At 55.2% G+C, this 27,457-nt stretch overlaps 1 protein-coding gene across 6 annotated transcripts in view; it reads right to left on the bottom strand.

Annotated features, from left to right (window-relative positions):
- The window catches only part of STIM1 (stromal interaction molecule 1), a 73,586-nt gene that overhangs the window by 39,308 nt on the left and 6,821 nt on the right, over window positions 1-27,457 (bottom strand). For all 6 annotated transcript variants that reach the window (XM_066545599.1, XM_066545597.1, XM_066545598.1 and 3 more), the window contains exons 2-3: window positions 9,106-9,236; window positions 2,529-2,643 (exon numbers count right to left, since the gene is read on the bottom strand). In XM_066545599.1, coding sequence (XP_066401696.1) covers window positions 2,529-2,643; window positions 9,106-9,236 — 246 coding nt within the window. The remainder of the gene's footprint in view (window positions 1-2,528; window positions 2,644-9,105; window positions 9,237-27,457) is intronic.

Consider the following 27,457-nt stretch of genomic DNA (forward strand, 5'->3'; position numbering starts at 1 on the left):
CCCAGCAGCAGCACTGCTGCCCTGGGCTCCCCTCCAGAGCCCTTGGCTCCTCTCACTCCATATGCAGCCATGTTTCTTTTGGGAAGAATCCCTGAGAAGCACAGGCACAGATGAGCAGGACCCTGCCTGCCTCCTCTCCCCAGGGGCTGACGTGGCATCACTTCCATGGCTTTGGCAGAGCAGGCTCACCCAGATGCCATCCCTCAGACTCAGCACCTCATAAGGGCATCACCGCCTTTATCTTCTGCCATAATTCAGGGGCAGAAATATCTTTTAACTTTCCACATGTGACCAGGAACAGCAGCAATGGAAGGGAGGAAAAGCAATGGCTTGAAAACAAATGGCACAGGCCCAGCCACCCCATCCCTGTGGGATGTCAGTGCCCTTCAGAGCTGCTTTTCACACCCCCAGTAGGGAGCAGACCCTTCCTACAAGCCTGATTCATGACTTCAGCTCAAACTCCAAAATTAGGCTTCAAATTTCGCTGGCAGTGTCCCAGGCCAGGTTGGACACTGGGGCTGGGAGCAGCCTGGGACAGTGGAAGGTTCCCTGCCTGCCAGGGGTGGCACTGGCTGGGCTGTGAGGTCCCTCCCATCCCAAACCCTCTGTGATTCCATGACATCAGAGCACCCTTCAGAAACCTCACTTATTCTATCAGCCAGATCTAAAGATGATGAAAGGGAAAACAAGAGCAGGAGCTGAGTGCAGCACTGGACACCCACTGTGGCACAGCAGCTCTGCCAGGTCCTGGCTGTGCCAGGGGCAGGGACAGAGCCAGGGCAGCTCAGAAATTAGGGGCCTGCTGAGTATCAAGGGATGTTCTCCTCCATCCCTTAATGATTTCTACCCTTTCCCAGCTGACAGCAAAAGACACTCCAGGCAAAGCCATGTGTAAACAGCCTGTAATGGGATAAATATTTCTTACAGGAGGCACTCCTTGCACACAGCAGGCACAGGGACTGGGAGTCATGGAATCACAGCATCCCTGAGACTGGAAAATCCCTCTGAGCCCAGGGTCCAACCACCGCCAGCACTGCCAAGGCCACCCCTGACCATGTTCCCAAGTGCCACATCCACAGGGCTGTGATATCCCCCCAGGATGTGTTTCCCTCCCTGTCCTGGGCAACTGTGCCACTCCTGCAGTGATGTGGACAAGAACTGTCAGCACATCCCTGTCCAGCTCCATGGGAGAGAGTCTGGTCTGGGATACACAGCTCTGGAATTGTCACACGGGTATCACAGAGACTGCTTGGGGTAGGGAGGGACCTTAAAGCCACCCAGTGCCACCCCTGCCATGGCAGGGACACCTCCCACTGTCCCCAGTGCCCAGCCTGGCCTTGGGCACTGCCAGGGATGCAGGGGCAGCCCCAGCTGCTCTGGGCACCCTGTGCCAGGGCCTGCCCACCCTGCCAGGGAACAATTCCTCATTGCCAAGATCCCAGCCAGCCCTGCCCTCTGGCACTGGCAGCCATTCCCTGGGTGCTGTCCCTGCAGGCCTTGTCCCCAGTCCCTCTGCAGCTCTCCTGGAGCCCCTGCAGGCCCTGCCAGGGGCTCTGGGCTCTCCCTGCAGCTGCTCCTCTCCTCATGCACAGCCCCACTGTGTTTCCAATCCCTGCTGCAGATGCTGGACCTCATTCAGTGCTCCTGGGAATGAGAGGGGCTGCTGCACTCCCTGCAGCTGCACCCACAGCTCTGGGAACACAGAGCACACCCCACCAGAGGAATTTAAGGAAGAAAAGTCAAATACCAAAAGGACACAAATGAGAAACTGAAATTGCAATGGCTGGTGAACTGATCAGAAGATTAACATCCAGTATTTCAGGGAATGGACATAGATAGAACTCCTCTTTTAGAGATGAGGAGCACTGAAAAAAACTGGATTAATGATTTCTGTGGAATTCTGTGTGAAAGCACTGCGGAAGCACTTGCCAATCTTAAAAGTTTGTTCCAAGATTCCCAGGTTTCAGGAGGTTTCTCAGCAGAAGCTGCACTCCCACCACCTCCCTGGATGCTGGGATAAATAACAGTATTTTGGGACAGCTAAAAGTTATTTCTACATGGACTGTACTGATGACACTTCCTGGATATTATTCTCTCTTCTTTTCATTGTGAAGGAGCTTTTCAGGTTCAGAAAGTTTCTCCTAAGGAAAGCACAACCTGCAGGAAAGCTCCCAAGCAGCTCTACTGAATATTTAGGATGTTTATCACCCCATTACAATTCCATCTGGATCTGGGTGTTTGAAGAACCTAGAATTTGGCTGTATTTTACACACATTTCTAGGGCAGAGGAACAAAACAAGAACTGATCCTTTGGTGGCCACGCTCAGGTGCAGCAGGAAGAGTTTAGAAGGACCAACCCTGAGGAAATCCACACCTCAAAAAGGGAGCTGGAAGAGCACAAGGCCTGGTACAAGGGAGGAAAAGCAGCACATTCCTCCTGAGAGCTGCACACCCTGCCCAGGCCATCTGCAATCCAAACTCTCTGCACTCTTAGGAAAGGATTTCTTGGCTTTTTGCCCTTTTTTTACCTTCTGATGTTTTCCAGGCCTTCCAGAGGTCCTCCACACTGATGAGTTTGTCCTCTCCATGGAAAGTGCTGTGCTTGACTGCTGGGTCATGGTAATTCAAGTCTTCCCTCAAGAACTAGGAGAGGAATTAACAGCAGGATTAAGCTTTGGTTCATCCTTCAGGGAGATGAGGAGCATAAAAAAAAATTGAATAGTAATAATTTTGATGAGAAAGTCATAATAAATCTGAATTTTAAAGAGCCCATAAGTATAATGGATATATCAGAGATATAAGATATATACATGTATCTTTTATACAGATATAAGTATATTGCCTGCAGTACCCCTAAATATCTCTGTTCCTGGGAAGACCAGCCAGGAAATATTCAATAAGTAAATACATGAAATTCCTTTTAATACAGAGAAGGGATAATTAATTAGAACTTTCATTCTTGGGATTCCAGACTTTTCCCTGAATTATAGTAACACCAAAAATTCACCTAAGTGGCACAATGAAACCAGCTTTATGTCACTGGAGTGAGAACCCAAGAATTATTACTGGATTTGATCTGCACCTTCAAATCCAAGCTGAAACAAATGCCATGGGCAGGAGGGGAGGCAGTTCCACTGAAAAATAGAAATAAATCTATGTATCCCAGCTCAGTGGGGGCCCAGAGCAGCTGGAGCTGCCTCTGGATCCCTGGCAGTGCCCAAGGCCAGGCTGGAGCAGCCTGGGACAGTGGAAGGCGTCCCTGCTGTGGCAGGGGTGGCACTGGATGGGTTGTGAGGTTTTTCCAACCCAAACCAGGCTGTGAAATCCACCAGTAGACAGAGAACCACTCACATTCCAGTGCGCAACAGGTGGAACCAAGTTCAAGGATAATTCCACATTCCCACCTCCCAGGACAAAATCCCCACACAGGCAGCTTCATCCCTGGGCTCTTCCATGAGCAACAGGACGATACCCACACCCAAAAAACACCTTAGAGCTGGAGATGGTGTTTTAGCATCAGACAGGGCACAGAGAAGATCCGGAGCTTTAGATCCCAGGCTCCCTGCAAAGCCAGGGAGGCAGCTCCAGCCGGGGGCTCTGCCCTGCTGCCCAAAAGCTGCCAGGGCTCTTTCTGCCCCCCAGAACACAGGAAAATGGAGAATATGGGGAAATGTGGAAAATGGGAGAATGTGGGGAAACGTGGAAAACGGGAGAACGTGGGGAAACGTGGAAAACGGGAGAACGTGGGGAAACGTGGAAAACGGGAGAACGTGGGGAAACGTGGAAAACGGGAGAACGTGGGGAAACGTGGAAAACGGGAGAACGTGGGGAAACGTGGAAAACGGGAGAATGTGGGGAAACGTGGAAAACGGGAGAATGTGGGGAAACGTGGAAAACGGGAGAATGTGGGGAAACGTGGAAAACGGGAGAATGTGGGGAAACGTGGAAAACGGGAGAATGTGGGGAAACGTGGAAAACGGGAGAATGTGGGGAAACGTGGAAAACGGGAGAATGTGGGGAAACGTGGAAAACGGGAGAATGTGGGGAAACGTGGAAAACGGGAGAATGTGGGGAAACGTGGAAAATGGGAGAACGTGGGGAGATGTGGAAACTGGAGAACGTGGGGAGATGTGGAAACTGGAGAACGTGGGGAGATGTGGAAACGGGAGAATGCATGGAAAATGTGTGTTTCAGCAGGGACTGAGCCTCGGGGCTCCAGCTGTGCCAAGCCCTGTCCCCTGTGGGCGCCACGGTGAACAAGCAGGAACATGGCAATGTCACCAATGTCGCCACTGTCACCGGCCCTGCTCCAGCCCCAGCCCCAGCTCCCACCACAGCACGGTCAGCTGCTGCTCTGTATATTTAGCTTGGGAGCACAGAAAGGAAAGGTGATCCCTCAGCTTCCCTTGGGCTCACAGGGGCCAAAACAAACCCAAGGACTCGGCGGAGGGGATGGAGCTGGGCTGGGGGATGTCCCGATAAATGAGCAGGGAGAGGATGCAGGATGGGGCTGGGGGAGCTGGGCTGAGCCCACCAAAGCCCAGACAGACCTTAAAGCACATTTTCCACCAGTAGCTTCTGGGGAAAAGACAAACTCACGGAGTCCCAGACTGGTTTGGGTTGGAAGGACCTTAAAGTCCACCCAGTCCCACCCCTGGCATGGACAGGGGCACCTTCCACTATCCCAGATATTCCAAACCCCAGGCACAAGAAGCACCATGCAGAGCACTGACCTACTTGCAAACCACTGAAAAGCAGCACTTCCAAGTGTTAAAGATCCCACTGATCCCGGGCCTGGAGACACCCAAAGCTCTGAGCCCTGGACAGAGGGTGGACCACACCATTGCCAAGGTCCCACAGACCATCTCCAGGATCCCACCCAGACCACCCCAGCCTCAGCCAGGCTGTGAATGCACAAGGAAACTGAGTCAAACCCGAGTCTCCCCACCAAGTTCAGGGAAAGGCAAACCCTGGTCAAACCAGCCAAAAGCAACAGGACCAGAACCACTGCTACAAACCCCAGGAAGAGCTGGGATCACAGTGGGAAAACTCAGCCTGGGAATGCTGATCTTGGTGCTCTGAGGCCTCCAACACAGGAGGACCTGGAACTGCTGGAGAGAGCCCAGGGGAGCCATAGTGCTGTTCCAGGGCTGGAGCCCCTCTGGAGCCAGGCTGGGAGAGCTGGGGGGGCTCAGCTGGACAGGAGAGGCTCCAGGGAGAGCTCAGAGCCCCTGGCAGGGCCTGAAGGGGCTCCAGGAGAGCTGCAGAGGGACTGAAGCAGGATAAAACTTGCTGGCTGAAGGAACACTCAAAAATGAGCAGATCCACCAAATGGGATTTTCTGGAGGGTTTTTTTTTCCATAGAATCACAGAATCTCCTGAATTGGGAGGGACCCAAAAGGCTCATCAAGTCCAAATCCTGGCTCTGCACAGCCCCAACAACCTCACCTTGTGCCTGAGAGCGTGGTCCAAGCTCTCCTTGAACTCTGTCCTGTGGTTTTTTTATCCACAGAAACTGCAGCTACTGGAGTGATTTTTCAAAGCTGCCCATCCCTCCCACATCCCTGGATGTGTGCCACATCCCATCCCTCCCTCCCGAGCAGCAGCTCCTGCTGAGCCCAGCCAAGGGCCAGACACGGCCACGTGCCAGCAGCTCCCTGTGCTCCCCAACCCCAGCAGCTGCCCCGAGCTCCCAGCTCCCCCAAAGGGACAGGAAACCCCTGCCTCCAAGGCCTTCCCCACCCAGTGAGCCCAGGCAGCGGGCCCTGGCTCTGGGAGGAGCCAGAGAAAGGCTGGGCAGCAACACAAACCCTGTTTCCTGAGGAAACCAGGCTGGCAGCATCCCAGAGCCCTGGCACCGGGCAGCCACATCCCAAAGAGCCAGAGCTGCCTTTGCTGTGAGCATGGAGACAGGAATAGATCCCTAATTAGAAGATTTCCCCATGAGGGACAGTTCTTTCACTTTAATCGAGGCCACTGATGTCATCTGAAACTTCATTGAAAATTCACTTCCCAGCAGGAAAACTGCAAGGATGATGTATGGACAGTGTGAAGCTGTGGGACTCCACCCATCATTTATTTTAAAAATACCTGTGCTGTCTGTGTGTTCCCTTCTGCCCAGGCAGGGGTTTCAGTCACAACAAAACACTCCCATCACTGACCCCCAAAGGGCAGGGCCAAAATAATAAATGAAAATATCAAGTTCTCAACCAAGCAGGAAAATGCCCATCCCTGGAAGTGTTCCAATCCAGGCTAGACCAGGCTTAGAGCAACCTGGGGTAATGGAAGGTGTCTCTGCCCATGGCAGGTGGTAGAACTGGATGAGGCTTAAAGTCCCTCCTAACCAGACCATCCTGGAAGTCCATGAACCCCGTAAAAGGTTTAAATTTGAGCCTCCTGCATTCTTCCCAATAATCCCCCAGCAGCTGTCCCCCCACAGCCCAGAGTTAAACCTGACTGCAGGGTCCATGTGGGGGACAGTGATAACCTTGACAGGGAGAACACAGCAGGAGCCAGCTCAGAGAGGGAAATTCCTGCAATACCTCACTGAGTGGCTCCAGAGCTTATTGACAGTGAACTTAATGCAACTACAGTAAAGGCTTAGCAGAGGTAAAGCAGCAACTGCATGGATGGAATCCAGGGACAGGGAATCACTGAGGTTGGAAAAGACTTCCAAAACCATGGAGCCCAACTGTAAATGCAACAACCTGAGTGGTCTAGCTGGGGGCAACCCCCAGCACAAACACAGCCTGGGGAGAATGGACTGGGAGCAGCCCTGGGAGAAGCTCCACAGGCCCTGGCCACGAGCACTGGGACCTGAAATCCCTGTGCCCTGGGCTGATCTCACAGTGTGGGCAGCAGGAAAGGGATTGGGATTGTGCCCTGTGCCCCACTCAGGCTGGACAGCCCCTTCCAGGAGGAATTTTCCCAATGTCCAACCTGCACATGCCCTGGTTCAGTTAAGGCCATCTCTCTCCTTCTATCCCTGTTCCCTGGGAGCAGAGCCCGACCCCCCGGCTGTGCCCTCCTGGCAGGGACTTGTGCAGAGCCACAAGGGCCCCTGAGCCTCCTTTGCTCCAGCCTCAGCCCCCTCAGCCTCTCCTGGTGTTCCAGACCTGCTGCCCTGCTGGGAGCAGGAGCAGCCTGGCAGGGCTCAGAGGGGTTTGGGGAGTGGCTGTAGGAGCACCAAGGCAGTGATTCTGGGGCCTCCTGGAAAAACCCATTGAATCCCTCCCACCCTGGCAGTGTCTCTGTGCCAAGGCTCTGAGCACACATTCCCAGCAGTGTTTTGTACCAGGAGCTCCCAATGACTCCAGTGGGAGTGGGGGGAAAAGATTTGCTCAGACACATAAAACTGCCAGCTCTGCCCAGCCCTAAGGACACGAGGCTTATTCCTAATCTAATGCCAGGGAACAGCACACTTGGGCTGAACTGGGCTGCCCAAGGCTGCCCCAGTCCCTGGGAGAGGCTAAGCTGCAGCTCCAGCCACCCAGTGCAGGGAGCTGCCTCCAGGGAAACACCTCAAGAGGTGGAGGAAATGCAACTGGAAGCTTTTCAATTGTTTTCATTACCCAGCCAAGTGGGATTGGGGCAGAGGGAACAGCCCTGCCAGCTGGGGACAGCCACCCAAAACCAGCAGCTCCTGGCACCAGGGGCCTGTGTCGTGTCCCTGGGGACTGCCACTGCCCCAGAGGGACATGGTGATGGCTGGGTTTGCAAGAGCAGCTGGGGCTGCCCCTGGATCCCCGGCAGGATGGGACACTGGGGCTGGGAGCAGCCTGGGACACTGGGAGGTGTCCCTGCCATGGCAGGAGAGGCACTGGGTGGGTTTAAGGTCTCTTCCAGCCCAAACCAGTCTGGGATTCTGTCACCTGGAACTGCAGAGCTACCCGTGAGTGGCAGCAGATCCCTGCTCCCACGTGCTTCCTTTCAGCTTCCAACACTCTGCCTTTCCTGTTTAGCTGCCAGTCCTCCCTACAAGACAGAATTCCTCACCTCTAACGAGCACCCACCACAACTGAGGCAACACTGCAAACAAAGAGCTTTCCCTTTTCCTGCAGACTCTTATTTCCATCGGTGCTTGTGTAAACAAAGAACAACAACTTTCTTTCCCTTCAATCCTTTATCAGCTAAAATCTCTCAGGCTAACACAACAAAAAGCTGCTCCTTTTTTAGCAGTGAGCACACACGGACTGTGCTTTAGTTGGCTGCTGGAAGAATGCAGTACACATAAAATCATGGAATGGTTTGGGTTGGGAGGGACATTAAAGCTCATTTAATTCCATCCCCTGCCACGGGGGATGGGCCCCCTGCCATGGGGGACACCGTCCACTGTCCCAGGTTGCTCCAAGCCTCATCCAACCTGGCCTTGGACACTTTTAGGGATAGGACACCCACAGCTGCTCTGACAACAATGAAGTGACCACAAACCCCCAGCAGGGAGGAGAAGCCCCAGCCAGCACTGATGACACTGCTGAGACACCCCTTGGATCATCTCAAGGTGACGTGTGGCTTCCTCTGTGCTGAGGAGGAGGCACCAAGCCCAAGTGCAGCCCTGGCCACAGCAGCCTGACTGTGAGAGCAGTCCCAGCACTGGGCTGGACAAGGCCTTGGTGATACCTTGGGTTTTAAGTTTCTCTGTTCTGTTTTGGTGTCCAGCTTTTAGCTTTATATTGAGTTATATTAAATTATCTTAAGCTTTGTATTATCCTCTTTACTTGGATCTTTTCACAGGGTGGGGAAGACAAAACTACCCCATTCTAGCTGGAGACTCAAGGACAATCTCTTCAAACTTCAGGCCCAAAGCACAAACAATGTGAAAAGAGGAGGGCAGGCAAGCGAGCGACAAGGATGAAACTTCATCATTTGAAGCTATTAATCAGACAGTTAACTCCTGTATGCAAATGGACTAAAACTTATTAAAATGTGAGATTTTGCTTCCATCTTGGAGCCACCTGGGCAGAGCCATGACTGTGGCTGTGGTCCTGCCAGGGTGTGCCCTTTGAAGGCCCTTCAGTAAATACCCACTTTATTGCCCGTAACTCCATCCAGCCCCCGTTCCAGCTGCTCAAGGCCCCACTGGGCACAGCCCAGCCCCTCACTGACCTCATCGCTCTCCTCCACGTCCACGTTGCCATTGGCATCATCGTCCATCTGCTTGTGGATGTTGCGCACGGCCTCGAAGCTCAGCTGCTCGTCCTCATCGTGGCACAGGGCCTTGTCAATGCGGCAGAACTCTGTGGGGCAACAGCAGCATGTCAGGCGGCAGCACCGACCCCTCAGGCGGCAGCACCGACCCCCCCTCAGGGAGCAGCACCGACCCCCCTGAGGTGGCAGCACCAACCCCCCCTCAGGCGGCAGCACCGACCCCACCGACCCCCCTCAGGGAGCAGCACTGACCCCTGAGGCGGCAGCACCGACCCCCCTCAGGGAGCAGCACCGACCCCCCTCAGGGAGCAGCACTGACCCCCCCTGAGGCGGCAGCACCGACCCCCCTCAGGGAGCAGCACCGACCCCCCTCAGGCGGCAGCACCGACCCCCCCTCAGGCGGCAGCACCGACCCCCCTCAGGGAGCAGCACCGACCCCCCCCTCAGGGAGCAGCACTGACCACACCGACCCCCCTCAGGGAGCAGCACCGACCCCCCTCAGGCGGCAGCACCGACCCTCAACCCCCGGTGTGTCCCTGCAGCTGGCCAGGCTGCCACAGCGGGCTGGGCCACCAGCACAGCCCACAGAGCCTGGCAGGGCAGGGCGCCCCTGTCACCCCAATCCTCCTCACTCCACCAGGGCAGCTCTCCCAGCAGGGGCTGGCTGCTGCCCACGGCCCCAGCTCCGGCAGGGCAGGGCGCCCCTCTCACCCCAACCCTCCACTCTCCCAGCAGGGGCTGCCTCTTGCCCATGGCCCCAGCAGGGCAGGGCAGGACAAGGCAGGGTGCCCCTGTTACCCCAGCCCTCCACAGTCCCACCAGGACAGCTCTCCCAGCAGGGGCTGGCTCCTGCCCACAGCCCCACCAGGGCAGGGTGTCCCTCCCACCCCAGCCCTCCACTCTCCCAGCAGGGGCTGCCTCCTGCCCACAGCCCCAGCTCCATGTCTCCCTTGGAGGCTGTTGGTGTTGGCACCACAAGCAGTCAGGGCGTTTGGGGAGGAAGAGCTTTGTGTTTATAAAACATGGCAATTAAAACCCTTCCCTCTTCCTGATTATGGAACAGGCTCTTCTGGCTGCTTTTCACATAACTTTCTACTTTCTAAGACTAACACTTTACATTTTGCTGCGTGCCTGAGTCCATGCAAGCACCAAAGAGGGCTGATCCAGCCCTTCTATGGCACTGCCAGGTAGTGACAGAGACCCAGGGATGGGCAATCCTCAGGGACCTGGGCAGGCTGGAGAGCTGGGACCATGCCAAGGCCATGGAGCTCAGCAGGGCCAAGTGCAAGGTGCTGCAGGGGCTGGGAGAACTGGGGGTGCTCACCTGGAGAGGAGATACCTGAGAGCCCCTGGCAGGGCCTGAAGGGGCTCCAGGAGAGCTGGAGAGGGACTGGGGACAAGGGAATGGCTTCCCACTGACAAGGCGGGCTGGACAATGATGCAGCCTCCTGCAGAGGCAGGGCTGGTGCCCTGCTGCTCCCAAACCTCGGGGGGTTCACTCCATGCTAACTCAGGTCTGTCCATGCGGCCAGGGGAGCCAGCACTGGGACCAAACCAGTGAGTGAACTGGGAACCTTCCCCCAGGGCTCTCTGCTGCCCCAGGCCGCTCCTGAAGGGACACCCAGAACCACATGGACCTCGGAAGAACACTGGATGCCCTGGGGCTGATTTGGGGCCATCTGGGGCTCCTCTCCTACCCTGGCAGAGCTCTCTGGTGGCTCAGAACTTGGCTGGGCCTTTCTGTGCTGGCTGCTCCCATTACCTCCAAGGCAGCGAGCAAGGACACGAAATGGTCTCTGTGTTTATGCTGCCCTTGGACATGACTCCAGAAGGAAAAATGGAGCCAGGCTAAACGATATCTCCCAAAATATGACATGGTTATCTTGTTCCGAGCCTGCGCTTGTTGTTGCAGGGGAGAACGTGGCAACGCTGTAGCAAAGTTTGGATTCTAGGAAGGGAAGGTCGTGTTATTGTAAAAGTGGGTTTATTCAGATTAACCCACTCCTGACCATGGAACTCTGAGCCTTGGCTCACATCTGTCCAAGGGGTTAAACCAGGGAAAGAGACCTGAAGGGATGAAGGATTGGAGGAGTCAAGGACTGAGGGGATCCTGCCCTGATTTCCTGCCACCCCAAGGACAACCCCCGGGTATTTGCAGCACAAATGCCAGGAATGAAGATTGACTGAGAGCAGCAGCAAGAGCAATAAAACAAGGCTTTCAAGAGCTGCCAGGTGCTGATAATCAACTGCACCATCAACAGCAAGCAAACCAAACCCGGGAGGAATCTGCTGTTTTCATCAAGACCAAAAGGAGCCTGAATATGGGGCACAAGTGATTTAATCAGCAGACAACCCTGAAGTGACAACAGAATGGTCCCAACATTTCAGCAGCCACTCCGGGCTGTTCATTCCCCTCCCTGTTATCTCCCTTCCTCGCCCTGTTATCTCCACGGGCTGCAGCTGCAGGAATACCCAAATGAAGGAACAAAGACCAGCACCGGCCACTTTGCCTATGACTGATGAAGATTAAGCCTGAAGATCATGGCACAGAATCGTCCTTTGTGTGGGAAGGGACCTTAAAGCTCATCTACACCTTCCACTGCCCCAGGCTGCTCCAAGCCGGGCTGGAATACTGCAATCAGGCTATTCCAGCACATCTTCAGCGAACAAAAGCCTCAAAATGAGTGAGAAATTGGCTTTGTTTAAGTAAATCTCCCTTTCCAGAACGTCCAGCCCTGACTTTTGGTCCAGCAGCTTCCCAAGGAGACACCTGCTGGTCCCGCCTGGTGCTCAGCAGGGCTGTGACTCCTGAGGAGCACCACCATCACCTCCATCCCACCCCACCCCTCTGAGTCACCGGGAACCTTCTGTCTCCATCCCCTGTTCGGTGGCTCCAGGCCCGCTCTTTATCTCCCACCATCGACTCACGGGCTGCATCTGCCCCGCCGTGCAGAACAAAGAGTCCCTTGTCCCTCCCAAGGGGTGTCCTTGATGGGCCATTAACCGGGGCACATCAACACGGGCCGGCCTCACAGCCCTCCTGCTGCTCCTTCCATCCCTCCTCACCTCCCATCCCTCCTGCTGGTCCTTCTGTCCCTCCTGCCGGCCTGACATCCCTCACTCTGCCCCTTTTCTGTCCCTCCTGCTGCTCCTTCCATCCAAAGGCTCTCTGCAGCTCTGCTTCAGGGGTCCTGCTGCCACCCCAAAGGTGCCCCCACCCAGATCATCAAAGGACCCTGCGGCCAAAGTGCTAAAGCAGAGCTGGAATTTCACTGAGCCATCGAGCTTGGAAAAGCCCTTGGACACCATCGAGTCCAGCTGCTCCCCAGTACTGCCAAAGCCACCACTGACCATGTCCCCAACTGCCACCACACCTGTGAAATCCATCCAGGGATGTGGCTGCACCTGTGCCAGGGCTGGACAACATCTTCCATTATGGAATTCTTCCCAGTATCCACCCTGAACCTCCCCGGTGCAATTTGAAGCCATTTTCACCTACCGTGGAAGGCAGTTTGGGGTGGTTTTGTAACAGATGACAAAGATGTGTGTTATGGTGGTCCTGGCTGGCACAAGTCACCCAGACTTGTTTTGTTACTCTTGTTTTGGGGGGCTCCAGCCATTAGCCACCCAAAACTCAACGGGACATGGCCCTAGACCAGCAGCTCTGGGCAGCTCTGCCTGGGCAGGGCTGGAGAGGACAATCTCCAGAGCTCCCCTGCAACATCACTTCATTCCAGACCTTCCCTTTCTCATGGGAGATTCTCTCTAACAAGGATTTTGTTTGTTTAATTTCCCTTGATTTCTTTCTGCAAGGTCCCATTATCTCCAATAATGCCCCAAGCCTCTGCAGCTTCCAGCTCTGCAGCAGCCCTGGGGACAGCACTGAACAACAGCTTAATTATTACAATTGACATTTACATAACTGGCTTTTATAAACATTGGGAGGGCAGCCAAGGAAAAAAAGCCCTATATTTGGGGAAAAAGAACTGTTTACATATTTCACCCATGTAAACAAGGGCTCAGTTGAACTTCCGTGCTCAGGGTTCCTCCCCTGGAACTCTGGGTTTCAACTAAAAAACGCCAAGGACAACTTCAGGAATTTTAACGAAGGCACTAAGCTGTGAGGGATGTATCCAGAGATTTCCATTCCCTCTGGAGGGGTAAGGAATAGCAAGGGGAGCCCTGGAAACCCTGACATCTTGCAAGGCTGCAGAGCAGCAGCACAGAGAGCAAGGCTAAAAGGGCACAGTAATAATCCTGGGTTTGCAGCTCTGATTCCCAAACATCAGAGCCTGATGGAGCTGCGAGAGCACCCAGCCATTCCCGCTGTCAGGAAAGTCCTCAGAGGGGTTTTATACTTCAAGCTGACACTGACAGCTTGTTTACTACAGAGACAACTGTCAGACTCCAGGTCTAGCGCACCACACTTGGTCACAAGCACACGTGAAATTCACATATAAATACTTTCTGTCAAAAAAAAAAAAAAAAAGGATTTACCAAACAGAATCGGGATTTCAGCACATGCTCGTTCTCCTGTTCCTTCTGACCTACTTTCCCTGGCAGACTCCTTCCCTGGGAGGTGCAGAGCCAGGGCACGGAGTCCTGCTCTGGGCAGGCAGCAACCCAGAGGGCAGGGCTGAGCAGCTGGGGCCATCCCTGCATCCCTGGCAGTGCCCAAGGCCAGGCTGGGCACTGGGGACAGTGGGAGGTGTCCCTGCCATGGCACGGGTGGCACTGGGTGGGATTTAAGGTCCCTCCCAGCCCAAACCAGCCTGTTCCATGACCAACACGGACCTCATCCACATTCCCACCTGACTTCTAGTGTGGAAACTCCTAGAGTGACTCTCCCAGCAGTTTTGGGATGTAGGACCTGGCAGCTGAGGGGAGTTTGCTCAGAGCAGACCAAGGAGAGCATTCAAGTATCTGCTCAACGGGGAATTATCCCCATGCTCCTGCTGGGGTTCCCATCACCCTTGGGACAGCAGGGACTCACTGAACTCAGCCAGCTTTCCACCCCATGGAATCTCACACTGGCTGGGGTTGGGAGGGACCTTAAAGCCCATCCAGTGCCACCCCCAGGCAGCCCCAGGCTGCTCCACCCTTCAATGACTGTTTCAGCAGGAGTTCAAGGAGACTTTTTTCCTCTAAGGGAGCTCCTTGCACAATGCAAAAAAAACCCAAATCCTTGTACCCAAGTCAGATTAAACAGTCTAGAAAAAATGTAAATCCAAGCAGAGGTTGGACTGTTTGATCTCCAAGAGACTTTCAAAGAAGTACCAACGCCCTCGGGTGTCTCTGCTGGAAGGGCCAACCTAAATGCTCACAAACCATTTAATAACAGTGCCCAGGGAAACAGGCTGTACCCAGCTCCTGGGGCCAAAGCTGTCTCTGTTCTGGGAGTGCCCCTGTCTCAGGATCAGCATGACAAAGCCACACAGGGTCACACAGATGCAGGAGGAAGCCCTGTGTGATGCACAGAGCCCTCCTGCACCACCACAGCTGAACAGAGCCACAGGAAGGAATTAAGCAGCAAAGGGAGGTTATTGTACAGTCATGAACTTACACTCAATTAAAACCTTAAAATTCCTTCCCCAAATGGGCTCCTCTCCTTGGCACACGTTCAGCATTTATTTACTACCATCAATTCTCTCACCACCGAGTGCAATCAGCCTTTTTCATCCTCTCCATGCACCAATTTACTGATTTAATGTCAGCCCATTGCTTCCAGACATCCTCCCCTTCCCTTCCCTGCAGCAGCAGCAGCACAGCCCTTTCATCCCTGGCTTCCACCCAGTGCTCCCCACCAGAACTCTGTCACCCTACTTTTCATCAAGTGCTTTGCTCTTTCCACCCCATTAAAACAACATGCACCCCCAAATCACACACAACCCCAAAAACACAAGGCTGGTGTGTGTTGGAGTGGGAACACATGGCCCCATCCCCATCCCAGGATCTGCCTGTCCAGGCAGTGCCCTCCCCTCCTGCCCATGCTGTCCCAGCACACGATCCCCTCTATCTGGGAACACCCCCCTGCGTCCAGCAGAGTTTTTGGGAATGACTTCGCCCTCACTGTGGCTCCCAAACCTCCCCAGAGCAAATCTGGGCACCCTGGCCTGGGTGCTCCGGCCTCCAAGCGCCAGCTTCACCCATTTCCTGCCACAGGGATCTCAGAGTGCTTTCCTCAGCCCAAGGCCTGGGGGACATTTCTCCTGGGCTGAACAAATAAGATAACAGAGGTGGTTCTGGTACCACCCTGTCAGGCACAGCGGCTCTGCCCACGGCAGCTCCAAAATACCACATCAGGGCCTTCTCTGAGGAGCAGCAGAAGCCAAAATATCCCGTGGGCAGGGAAGTTCTAAGGAGCTGAAATAACTGGAGATTGGGTTACTTCATAACCATTAACCAAGTAATCTGAGTGCTGACACATTCCTGCCCCACTGTGTGGAACAAAACTGAATCATTTGAACTGCAGCCATAGCCAGGGCCATCCAAAACTGATGGAAGAGGGACTTTTTACACGGGCAGACTCTAACGGGACATGGCAAAATGGTTTTAAAGTAAGAAAAGAGACTTAGATTGGAGACTGGGGGAGGTTTTCCCCTGTGAGAGTGGTGAGGCCTTTGCCCAGAGAAGCTGTGGCTGCCCCTGGATCGCTGGAAGTCCCAAGGATGGGATTTGGAGAAACCTGGGATAGTGGAAGGTGTACTGCCCAAGGCAGGGGGGGCAGCAGATGAGCTTTGTGGTTCCTTCCAGCTCAAACCACTGTAGGATTCTGTGATTCCATGTGTTGGGAATGCTCTGCAGAGCCCTGGCAGTGCTGGGCACCAGAGGAATCCACGGGACTGGACAATCCTAAGGCACCTGCTCCAGTTCTCAGGGACCCAGGATCAACATTCCTGCTCTGCAAAGAGACAGGATTATCCCATGGCCCACACCAGCTCTCCAGTAATTTTCACAGAATCCCAAAATGGTTTGGGTTGGGAAGAACCTCAAAGATCATCGAGTCTCACCCCCTGCCATGGCAGGGACACCTTCCACTGTCCCAGGCTGCTCCAAGCCCCATCCAAGGTGGCCTTGGGCACTTCCAGGGATCCAGGGGCAGCCAGAGCTTCTGTTCAGTGTACTCTGGCAGGCTCCCAGTGAGGGGTGGGAAGGAATCCAAGTCCCCCTGAGCCCCCGTGCCAGCCGTGAGTCACCGCTCCAGGCAGCCCCAGCCCACGGCGCCGAGCGCCGGCTGCTGCACGCTGGGATCCAAAGCCATAATCATGGAGTGAAAGAGAAATCTGAAAGTCAGGAAACCACATAATGGATGAGTGAGTCATGCCTGCCTGAAAAACTGAAGATGCCAAAGAAAGCTTAGAAGGCAAAGAAAAGCCCACACCAGCATTGCTGCTGTTCCATCCCGCCACCCCTGAGGCAGGAGATCCATCCCTGCAGCACTGCCTGCCCAAGGCCAGCATTCCAAGGACAGCTCTGGGCCAAGAACACCTGGAGCAGGAAGAGCTCGAGTTGCAAAAATTGTGGGAGCTCTGACAAGGTAACAGAAGTACAGAATTCCTCTCTTGCTGTCAGAATTTACTGAGAAATCACAGAATGGCAGAAAGGCTCATGCTGGGAGGGACCTCAGAGCCCACCCAGTGCCACCCCTGCCATGGCAGGGACACCTTCCCCTGTCCCAGGCTGCTCCCAGCCCCACCCAGCCCTGCCCTCTGGCACTGGCAGCCATTCCCTGGGTGCTGTCCCTGCAGGCCTTGTCCCCAGTCCCTCTGCAGCTCTCCTGGAGCCCCTGCAGGCCCTGCCAGGGGCTCTGAGCTCTCCCTGCAGCTGCTCCTGTCCAGCTGAGCCCCCTCAGCTCTCCCAGCCTGGCTCCAGCTCCTGGAGCCCATCCGGCCTCCTCTGGAGTTGTTCCCACAGCTCCATGTCCATTCCAAGCAGGAGGCCTGGGATGGAGAGCTCAGAGCTGACCCAAAATCCAGGCTCATAGCCCAGTTCTGTCTCACCTTCACAGCCTCACAGGATGGCTGAGGAAGCCCAGGGCCCCAGGAGCAATGTGGACCTTCAGGAGGGCTCTTCCCTGCATCTCCTGGCCTAGTCCTCCTCCTCCCCAGCAGCCCAGGCTCAAAGGACTGCCCTGCTCCCTTCCCAGACACACTCTGCACAATTAATCCAAGGGCAGCAGCACCATTCCCACGCTGCCGTACAAGGACAGCTTCTCCCAATTCCAGCCTTATTAATCCCTCATGTGTCTCACCAAGAACTGATGATTCCCATGTTCACAGGAGCCCTGCAGAGCAGGAAACAGGGTGACAACAGCCTCTGCCTTGGCCATGGCACATGCTGCACAATCTGCTTTTCCTCCAGCCAGAAGGAATGAGCTGCTCCCAAGCCACCCACGCTGCTGCAGCCAGCTCATGCCTCTCCCAGCAAAGTCCTTCCCTTCCACTGAAGAACAGGATTCCAAGAGGGCAAGGTGCTGCCTGTCCCCAGATTGCTACAGCTCATCCCACAGGAAATCCCTAACCTCAATTATCCAACCTCAACAACAGCCTGCAGCCATCACCTTGACTTCTTTGGGAATAAAAACCCTTCCCAAAGCCACTCTCCTGCATAATTCCCTTCCCACAAGGATCAGGATAGCAGCAAAGGGAGACCCAAGGCAGATGTGGATCCTGGCACACAGAGGAGGAGAAAGCCAAAGGCATGGGAAGAAGGCAGAGGAAAGGAGGAGGAAGGAGTTTGTGAATAACACAAGTCCACAAAAAAGCCAAGTTCTTATTCTTGGTGCTCAGGGGCCGGTTCAGTTCCAGGCACAAACGGCCACAGTGGGAGTCCCAGAAGAAGAACAAGATCCTGGATGTGCCAGGCACCGCCTGTGCAGTGCCCCAGCAATGGAATGCCACCAGATCCCACATGGGACAAGCTCAGTGACATGGCAGGACAAGGGGTTAGAGGTAAACAGGAAGAAAGTGACATCTCTCTGCAGGACAGGCTGCAGCAGAGCGGCCACACTGCTCCCCAGGGGGAACCCTGACCTCCACTCACACATGGGGAGGAGAAAGACTCTTCCCACAAAACCCCACTCATCTTTTTACCGCTAAATGTCACTACAGAAGATCACCCCAAACCCCAGGTACTTCCTTTCCCCATGCCCAGTCACTGCCAGGGGACACCACGCAGCACGTGGGGTGGCAGACTGTGACAAGCAGCAACTTAGGGGCAGCACCAGCAGCACAAATGAAAATAAATCCCTGTTCTAGCAGGCAAAGATCACTCACATTAGGAAAACAGCAGCTTGAAAGTACTTTCCCTTCCTTGCCAGCCAGACATGAGCACTTTGGGTTACATCAAGACCAGGAGAATGAGAGAATCCCAGAATATCCTGAGCTGTAGGGACCCCCAGGGATCCCCCAGTGCCAGCCCCAAACCCCAGCCTGGGCATCCCTGGCAGCGCTGGCCAAAGGCTCCTGGAGCTGTGGCAGCCTCGGGGCCGTGCCCATTCCCTGGGCAGCCTGGGCAGTGCCAGCACCCTCTGGGCAAGGACCTTGCCCTCAAATCCAACCCAAATCCCTCCAGGCCCAGCCCCAGCCACTCCCTCAGGTAGAAAAAAATCCCCCATGAATGGGATGGGCAAAGAGCAATGATCCCAAACGTGCTGCTACAAGGCAGGTGTTCCTGAATTCTAAACTTGTGCCCCAAAGTGAGACTGCTGGTTTTTGATCCAATGGGGAAATGAGAAGCCCCCCCAGCTCTGAGTGGCACCGTGCCAGCAGTGAATGAGCCCTGCCTGCCTGGAGCTGCCTCACTGAAAAGGTTGTTACTAAAAAAACAATTTAAAAAGAAAGTCTTGAAATGAGTCACTGTGGAATCAGGATGAAATTGTGAATTTTATGCTTTGCTACACTGGAAGATGGAAATGCTACTTTTGGAGGAGGCAGTGGGGAGATTCACCCCTCAAATAAAAAACACCTCCTAAAGTGGCTGTTTTCTGAGCGTGATCAGGGAAAGAGGAACTTTCTAGAACAGATACAGACCAAGAGCAGCACTGGAACCCTGAGGCTCCTCATCCCAGCAGGGTCCCGGCAGTGCAGGGGCAGCAAAAGGCGACACAAAACACACGGTGTCTGTCACCTCTAGGCAATGAAACCTGGGGGGTAGAGCAGGAGCTGCCAAAACCAGAAGGGAATCCCCAAATCCCCGGGGCTGGCCCAGCCCTGCCAGCCCATGCAGTGCCAGCTGTGCCCCATGGGCACCTTGTCCCCAGCCCAGAGCACTCAGTGCCACCTGCAGGGGACACCTGCAGGGCTGGGCACTGCAAAGCTCCCTGGGCAGCCCCTGCCAAGGCCTGAGCTCCCTTTCCATGGGCAAATTGCTGCTGCTGTCCAAGCTGAGCCTGCCCTGGCCCAGCCTGAGGCCGTTCCCTCTTGTGCAGTCAAGGGGGAAGGGAGAAGGGAGCAGGGGAAGAGGGAAGGAGGGATGGAGGGAATGCTTTCCAGAGATGACAGTGGTGATTCCATCAGCTCAGCAGCTCCTGAAACCTCACCCTTGGTCTGAAAATTCCACATGGACAGGCAGCTCCCACACCTGGCTTTCCTGAGGACCAGGAGACACATGGCCACTTGTGCTTTAGGAACAGCAGGGATTTCACAGTGATCTCAAACCTCAGATGCTCCTTCCCTGAACACAGACTTTCCAAAATCCTTCAGGGCCTTTGAAGTAATAAAGAGGCTTCAAAAGACAACCTGGGAACTCCTTGAACAACAGACTCTTCATCACCAGCACACAGGGAAGAGCTCTGGTGTGATGCAACCCCGTTGCAGTTCAGCACTTTAAAGTGATGTTGTGTAAGCAAAAACTCAAGGAAGGAAACCCCCAAACCTTTCCCTAGCCCAGCTCCAGTGCCACCCCACAGCTGCTCCTCCTCTGCCTGTGCTAAACCCAGCTTAACCCTCCCTGAGACTGCCCAGAGTCACCTGGGAACACCGAGTGTAGAATGTCCAGAAAATCCTCAAATTTGAGCAGATCTGGGGTTCCCCCAGAAGGGCAGCTCATCTTTTCCCCATCATTCCTAAACCATGGTTTAGCTGTGGCTTCCCCCAGGCAGCTGGAGAGGCACTGCAGGGTTTGAAACGTGCCCTTGTTCTGAGCCCTGTGCAGAAAGGAGTTGGTTTTAGGGGAAGCTGAGGCTGGAAAGGGGCATTTTCCAAACCCCAGTCACTGGGAGTCAGACTGGGACAGCCCAGCCATGGAATGCCAAACTGGTTTGTGTTGGGAGGGGCCTCAGAGTCATCCAGTGCCCCCTGCCATGGCAGGGACACCTTCCACTGCTCCCAGCCCCAGTGTCCAGCCTGGCCTTGGGCACTGCCAGGGATGCAGGGGCAGCCCCAGCTGCTCTGGGCACCCTGTGCCAGGGCCTGCCCACCCTGGAGGGAACAATTCCTCATTGCCAAGAACTCCTGATCCATCCCTGCCCTCCATCCCTTGTACCATGTACCTGCACACGCACCTTTTACTGCCCCATGTACCCCTCAGGGCCTGGGATGGGGACTCCAGGTGCTTCTTTTCCACCTGTCCCACAGCACACCCAGACCCCACTGTGCTGCTGCTTTCCCCACAGCCTCACAATCCACGTTCGCCATGGTTCCCCCGCGCTGAGGGGGAACGCGCCATGCCGAGCGCCCCGGCAGCAGCCAGGCCAGCAGGGCTGGCTCTGCCCGCACAGCACCGGGGCCGAACAAACAGATCCTTCCCACAGGCAGTGCCTCGCTAAGGCAATGCCCCCCGGAGCTTCAGGGAGGGGATAAATCACCGGGCAGGGAACGGCACAGGGACGGGCTGGTGCGAGGGCCCGTGGTGTGAGGGCCCGTCCTGGAGCCGCCGGCCCCGCAGGGACCCGCGGCACAGGCAGTGCTCGGAGCAGCACTCCAAGGGCAAACAAATAAATTCCTCAGGCGCCTTCCTCAGCGCTCCATAAATCCTGCAGGCACACAGCGGGGCAGAAGGTGGGAGCTCTGCACACAGGAGCAGTGCCCAGCAGAGCTGCAGGTCTGCTCTGGGAGCAGCACAGCTCTCCCTCCCCTCACGGCCCTGGCCCTGCCTCACAAAGCACAAACCCAGAGCTGAGGGGGCTCAGAGCCATGGACAGGGCTCTGGGATCCCTCTCCTGCACGGACGGGGCTCTGGGATCCCTCTCCTGCACGGACGGGGCTCTGGGAGCCCTCTCCTCAATGGACGGGGCTCTGGGAGCCCTCTCCTCAATGGACGGGGCTCTGGGAGCCCTCTCCTGCACGGACGGGGCTCTGGGAGCCCTCTCCTGCACGGACGGGGCTCTGGGAGCCCTCTCCTGCACGGACGGGGCTCTGGGAGCCCTCTCCTCAATGGACGGGGCTCTGGGAGCCCTCTCCTCAATGGACGGGGCTCTGGGATCCCTCTCCTGCACGGACGGGGCTCTGGGAGCCCTCTCCTCAATGGACGGGGCTCTGGGAGCCCTCTCCTCAATGGACGGGGCTCTGGGAGCCCTCTCCTCAATGGACGGGGCTCTGGGAGCCCTCTCCTCAATGGACGGGGCTCTGGGAGCCCTCTCCTCAATGGACGGGGCTCTGGGAGCCCTCTCCTGCACGGACGGGGCTCTGGGAGCCCTCTCCTGCACGGACGGGGCTCTGGGAGCCCTCTCCTTGTTCCCATGCCGAGGCTGGCAGCTGCACTGGAATATTCTCCGTGGGAGCAGTGCCCCGGCAGTCACGGCTCTGTCACCCGGAGCAGCCCCTCAGCAGAGCACACAGACCACAGGACAGACAGCTCAAACTGCCCCAAACTGCAGCTGGGAAGGGTTTGGGACCACCCTGGGAATGCAGCACAGTGTCTGTGGCTGCCATGGGCACAGAACACTTTGTTTAGCAGAGTTAATTACAGACCAGCACAGCTTCCAGCAAGCTGAGGCTGCCTCGGAGATGTGCTCCAAATCACAGAGAGTGGCCTTGACTTATTTAAAAAGATTCTTGTTCCCAAACACAGTGGGAGGGACCGAGACTTTCTGCATGACATCAGCCACCAAACTTGAGAAAACAGCAGCATTCCATGTGCAAATTAAAAATAAAATTTCATTACTGGAAAAAAACCCCAAAAAATAACACTTGAAAAAAACTTAACATTATTATTGTCATGAACAGCTTAAAAGTTAAATTCTAAAAAAACCTGCACCTGGTGTCTTCTTGAAAGAGACACTGAAACCCACCCAGTGCCACCCCTGCCACAGCAGGGACACTTTCCATGGCTCCCAGCCCCAGTGCCCAGCCTGGCCTTGGGCACTGCCAGGGATGCAGAGGCAGCCCCAGCTGCTCTGGGCACCCTGTGCCAGGGCCTGCCCACCCTGCCAGGGAACAATTCCTCATTGCCAAGATCCCATCCAGCCCTGCCCTCTGGCACTGGCAGCCATTCCCTGGGTGCTGTCCCTGCAGGCCTTGTCCCCAGTCCCTCTGCAGCTCTCCTGGAGCCCCTGCAGGCCCTGCCAGGGGCTCTGAGCTCTCCCTGGAGCTGCTCCTCTCCAGGTGAGCACCCCCAGCTCTCCCAGCCTGGCTCCAGAGGGGCTCCAGCCCTGGAGCAGCTCCGGGGCTCCCCTGGTCTCTCTCCAGCAGTTCCAGGTCCCTCCTATGCAGGGACTCCCAAACTGGAGCAGCTCTGCTGTGGGGTCAGCCCAGGGAGGGGGGTTTAGGGCTGGAGGAGAGCAGAGCCCATCCCACTCCCAAATCACCTGGCTGGAAGCTTTATTTGCCCAGAGTTTTGGACACTTCACTTGGAGGGAAAAAAGCATTTGTAAGGAAAAATAAATGTTACTTTTTCATGTAAATCTTGTATCTTCAGGCTACATCAGCTGATCTGAAAAAAAGTCCCCAAAACCCCAAAAAGGAAGCTGAGTTTCTCTCTATCAGCTCTCCTGCCCAGTACCAGCACAGGCCACAGCCACTGACTCTACTGGTGGTATTTCTTTCCCAAGAGCAGAAGTGTCACCTCTGCAGCACTTCCGTGCCCAGCCAGAACACACAGGACTAAGTTTAGCCATCGTTAGGCCACAGAGAAATCCCTCCTAAGCCCTGTCCACTCCCAGAGCCAAGGAGGCACCAGCAAACCAAACCATCTGCAGAGAGCTCTGCATTCTCTCAAATCCAACTCTTCAAACTCATTATTCAGGGTTAATTCCTTGCAGTCCTCCAGGACCAGAGGAGCAGCGGCCCTGGGGTCTGAGCAGCAACACTTGGGGATGTTGGGCTGCAAAGCTCGGGTCAGAGTGTGAAATTCTGGGTGATTTCTGCTGGGCTGGGCTGTGCTGACTCGGTACCAGCCACAGCCACGCTGAAGGCCTGTGTTTACCAAAGGGATAACTCTGGCTACCAGGGAAGCTCCCTGCCAAATCCTAACACAAACACTCAGGTGACTCAGGAGGATGAGCCCAGACTCCTCTGGATCTTCTTTAATACCTCATTAATTCAGGGAAAAAAACACTCCATACCCTCCAGGCAGAAAATATTCTTTCCAGCAGCAGCATAAAGGGGAAAAGGAGCCACAAGCTTTCTTTCCTTCCTCCTCTGCTGCAAACAGGGAACTTCCCTGCAGCTTCCCTGAAAATTCTTGCCCAAACCAATTCCAAGTGGCCCAGGCTGCCAGGGCAGGGGTGGAATCACATCCCTGGAGGGATCTAACAGCGCTGTGCATGTGGCACTTGGGGACATGGCTTAGTTGAACTCTGCAAGGGCTTTCCCAACCTAAATAATTCCAGGATAGCCCCCAGTAAACCCAGCCCTTTCTCACCCTGTGCACCAATGCCTTCACAAGTATTTCTACCAAGGCTCACACAATGACTCTAGTGAACAAAAGCCTTTTTTCCTCCTCCTTTCCAACACAAATTCCCTTGTTTCTCTGGGAAACAGAAGGCGGTGGATTCACTCCCAGGGCCAGGGCAGGTGTCAGTGAAGCCTTCCTGGGAATGCTGGATGTGCCACCACGCTGCCCTTGGGGAGGGTCTCGAGTCCCTGCTCTGCCAGGTGACCTCCTGCACAACAGTGACATCTCTGCACGTTACTCCTGCCTCAGGAACAGGAAGCCTGGGGCTTCCACATCCCACAGCACCATGAAGTTACACATCCAGGGCCCGTGAGGAACTCCAAGGAGTTGGGAGTGGCATTCCCAGCACAGGTGTTTGGCAGATGCTGAAGAAGCCACCTGAGCTTGAACCACAGAGCAAGACTTGGGTCTGGTTGAACAATTCCTGTTCCCTGAGTGAACAGCAGCTGGAGTTTCTCCCAACCCCAAAGGAATCATGAGAATGAACCCATTACACACTGCAGGGGGAGTAAGGATGAGCTGGGGTGAAATGTCCCCTTTTCCTACAGCTCAGGAAACCTCCACCCCAGTTCCAGTGCTCCTGCAGGACCCAAGAGAGCACAGCCCTGTGGGCACAGCAGGCCTGGGCTGATCCTGGCTTTCCTGCTGCTTCTCCCACATAGAGCTCAGCTTTGTCCTGGATCCTGCCACGTTCCCAGCCTCAGGAGGGCACCAGGGCCATCACACTGCTGGGACTTGGGGCTCCCTGTGCTCTGGGTGCCTGTGCAGAGCCAGGATGGCTCCTCCAAACCCCTGAGTGCTGCCAGCACAGCCAAGAGCCAAAGGTACTGCCGAGCTGGCTGGGATGAGCTGGGACACTGGGACAGCAGCATACTGGGATAGCAGGACACCTCCTCCCAGCAGAGTCCCAGGGACAGGAAAGCATCTCAGCCATTTCACCTTGTTAGGCTGAGCACTGAAAATAGCCCCGGGATGAAAAACAAACCAGCTGGACAAGTTCTCCACAGCAGGAGGCTCTGGCCAGAAGCAAGTGAGCTCTGTCCTGTCCTGAGCTGTGTCCTGAGCTCTGTCCTGTCCTGAGCTCTGTCCTACCCCCCTGCCCAGAGCTCCTGTATTGTCCCCTGCCCAGGGAGCTCCTGTATTGTCCCCTGCCCAGGGAGCTCCTGTATTGTCCCCTGCCCAGGGAGCTCCTGAGTTGTCCCCTGCCCAGAGCTCCTGAGTTGTCCCCTGCCCAGGGAGCTCCTGAGGGGTCAGTGCCACTGGAGCATCCCCCCAGCCAGCCCTCGGGGAGGGAGGGGTGGCAGGGAGAGCAGTGCCCCATCCAGCACACCTCTGAAGATATCCATCTGCAGGATGGCACAGGAATGCCAGACATTCCCGTTAAGGACGTGACAAACTCCAAGGGCTGAGCCTCACCCTTTGAAGCATCAAACATTTTTTCTCCTTTCCCAAGAAGAAAAATAAAAGATGGGAGAAAAAATAACCAGCGACCCCACTTTTCACAGCAATTGCTGTCAGGAAAATTTCTCTAGGAATCATCCTGCAGTGTGGGAGAACAGCACTGAATGCCCCCAAACATCCCTTTCCACCCTCTTTTTATCTTAATGATACAGCAAATGAAATGAACAGGAAAACCTGTTTATCTCCAAAACCCAGCGTGCAAATGTCCAGGAAACAGTGTGGTCCATGAGAAACCTCTGAGTGCAGCAGGAGCAGAGCCAGGAGGGCAGGGATGGGATGGGATGGGGACAGCCCTGGGGTGGCACAGGATAACACCCATGGTGGGAGGAGGTGGGATGAGGACAGCCCCCATCACTGCCCCACCAAGAGATCCCTCTGCCAGGCGTGCTGCCATCACCATTCCCACAAAAGCAGCACCATTCCAACTTGGCTTCCGCACCTGCCAGTTCCACACTTCTGGAGCATGCCCTCTTCCATCCAGAGGCCCTCCAGGACACAGCTGAATTAACTGACTCTCAGCAGGCCAGGCTGCAGGAGTGGCACTCCCTGAGGAAGCTGAGGGCCCTCTTCACCCTGCCAGCCCTGCAGGACGCACTCACCCCTCTCGGGACAGAGCCAGCCTGGGCTCCAGGAGGCAGCTGGGAAGATAACAGCTCTGAGACCCTGGGTAACAGCACAAAGCAGAGCTGGGGCTGCTCTGGCAGAGCCTGGCACAACCCAAGCCCCCAGATCCCCGGGCAGCATCAGCAGCTGTGCTGGGTTTGTGCCCCAGTCCTGGCTGGGGACAAAGCACCCTGAGCCCCCGGGCAGAGCCACCTGGATCCACACACCACACAGATAAAAGCATGCCATGGACAAGTCCTTCCTGATCCTTTCCACAGGTTTGGAAAAGATCTCCTCGATTCTGCAGTTTACAGCCCAGACCCACTGCGAAACCCCAGGAACACCAAACTGCTGTCACCTTCCCCAAACACTCTGAGGTGCTCAGACCTTCCATCAGCCACTTCCCCATCAACACTTCATCCCTGGACTTGGATCCAGCTCCAGAAATGCCAACCAGAGGAGGAAGCTGGGAAGCTCCAGCAGGATCTGCCCTGCCTGAGATGGGATCAGTTCCCTCAGCAGCAACCCCTGAGCTCAGCCCCAGCAGGTGGGAAAAGCATCACACATGGATTAAGAGGGAAGAACCCTTCCACAGTCTGCCTGGCCTGGAGATCTCCTCACTTCACCTGCACTCCTGGAGCTGCTCTGTGACAAGCACGAGGCCTTCAGGCCAGCACAAGGTGCCAAACCTGGATTTTTACCCTCCAGCTGCCAAACTCCAGAACAAACCCACCCAGGCACCCCGAACAACAGCAGCTGCTTGGAGCAGAACACTTCCAGAATTATTTTTGTCCCCCCAAAAATTCGTTTCTATCCTCCATCCATCTCTATCCAGTTAAAAAAATTACTTTTTTTTCCCTTTGGCTTACTCACCCATTAATTATGTCCTGGCACTCTTACAGATCTAAACACATGCATTGCTTAGCAGCTTTAATCCTGAATTATTCCTGCCTTTCCTGCAATCCAAAGCCTCCCTTGCCTAGGAAGGGGCAGGCTGTTCCAAGCAGCAAGCTGTTCCTTTGTAACTCAGAGAGGAACATTCCTCAAGTTCTCCTGTTTATTGCGTTCTTATCCTCCCAGAACAGCCGAATTTACGGCACCGGAGCTCCAAACCTGCAGAGAAGAATTAAACTGACCTTAAAACGCCATCCTTCAGGGAAAAACAAACACTGGGCTACAAAAATAGTGCCTTTTCCTGCAAAACATGTGTGTGTGTTACCAAACATCCCCGTTCCCAACTGCACTGCTGCTCCTTCCACTTTCTGAGAGCTGCGGGGATCAGCAAGTCCCAAAGCCCAGAGGAGGTGAAGGGGTGGTGGGACTGAGAACACCCAGAGCTCCTTGGTGGGATAAAGAGCACTTCCAAGGAGCTGCCTCCCTGCATCCTGCAAATGCCTCTTGTGGCAAACAT

Source organism: Molothrus aeneus, chromosome 2, assembly GCF_037042795.1.
Source record: "Molothrus aeneus isolate 106 chromosome 2, BPBGC_Maene_1.0, whole genome shotgun sequence".
NCBI classification, from domain to species: Eukaryota; Metazoa; Chordata; class Aves; order Passeriformes; family Icteridae; genus Molothrus; species Molothrus aeneus.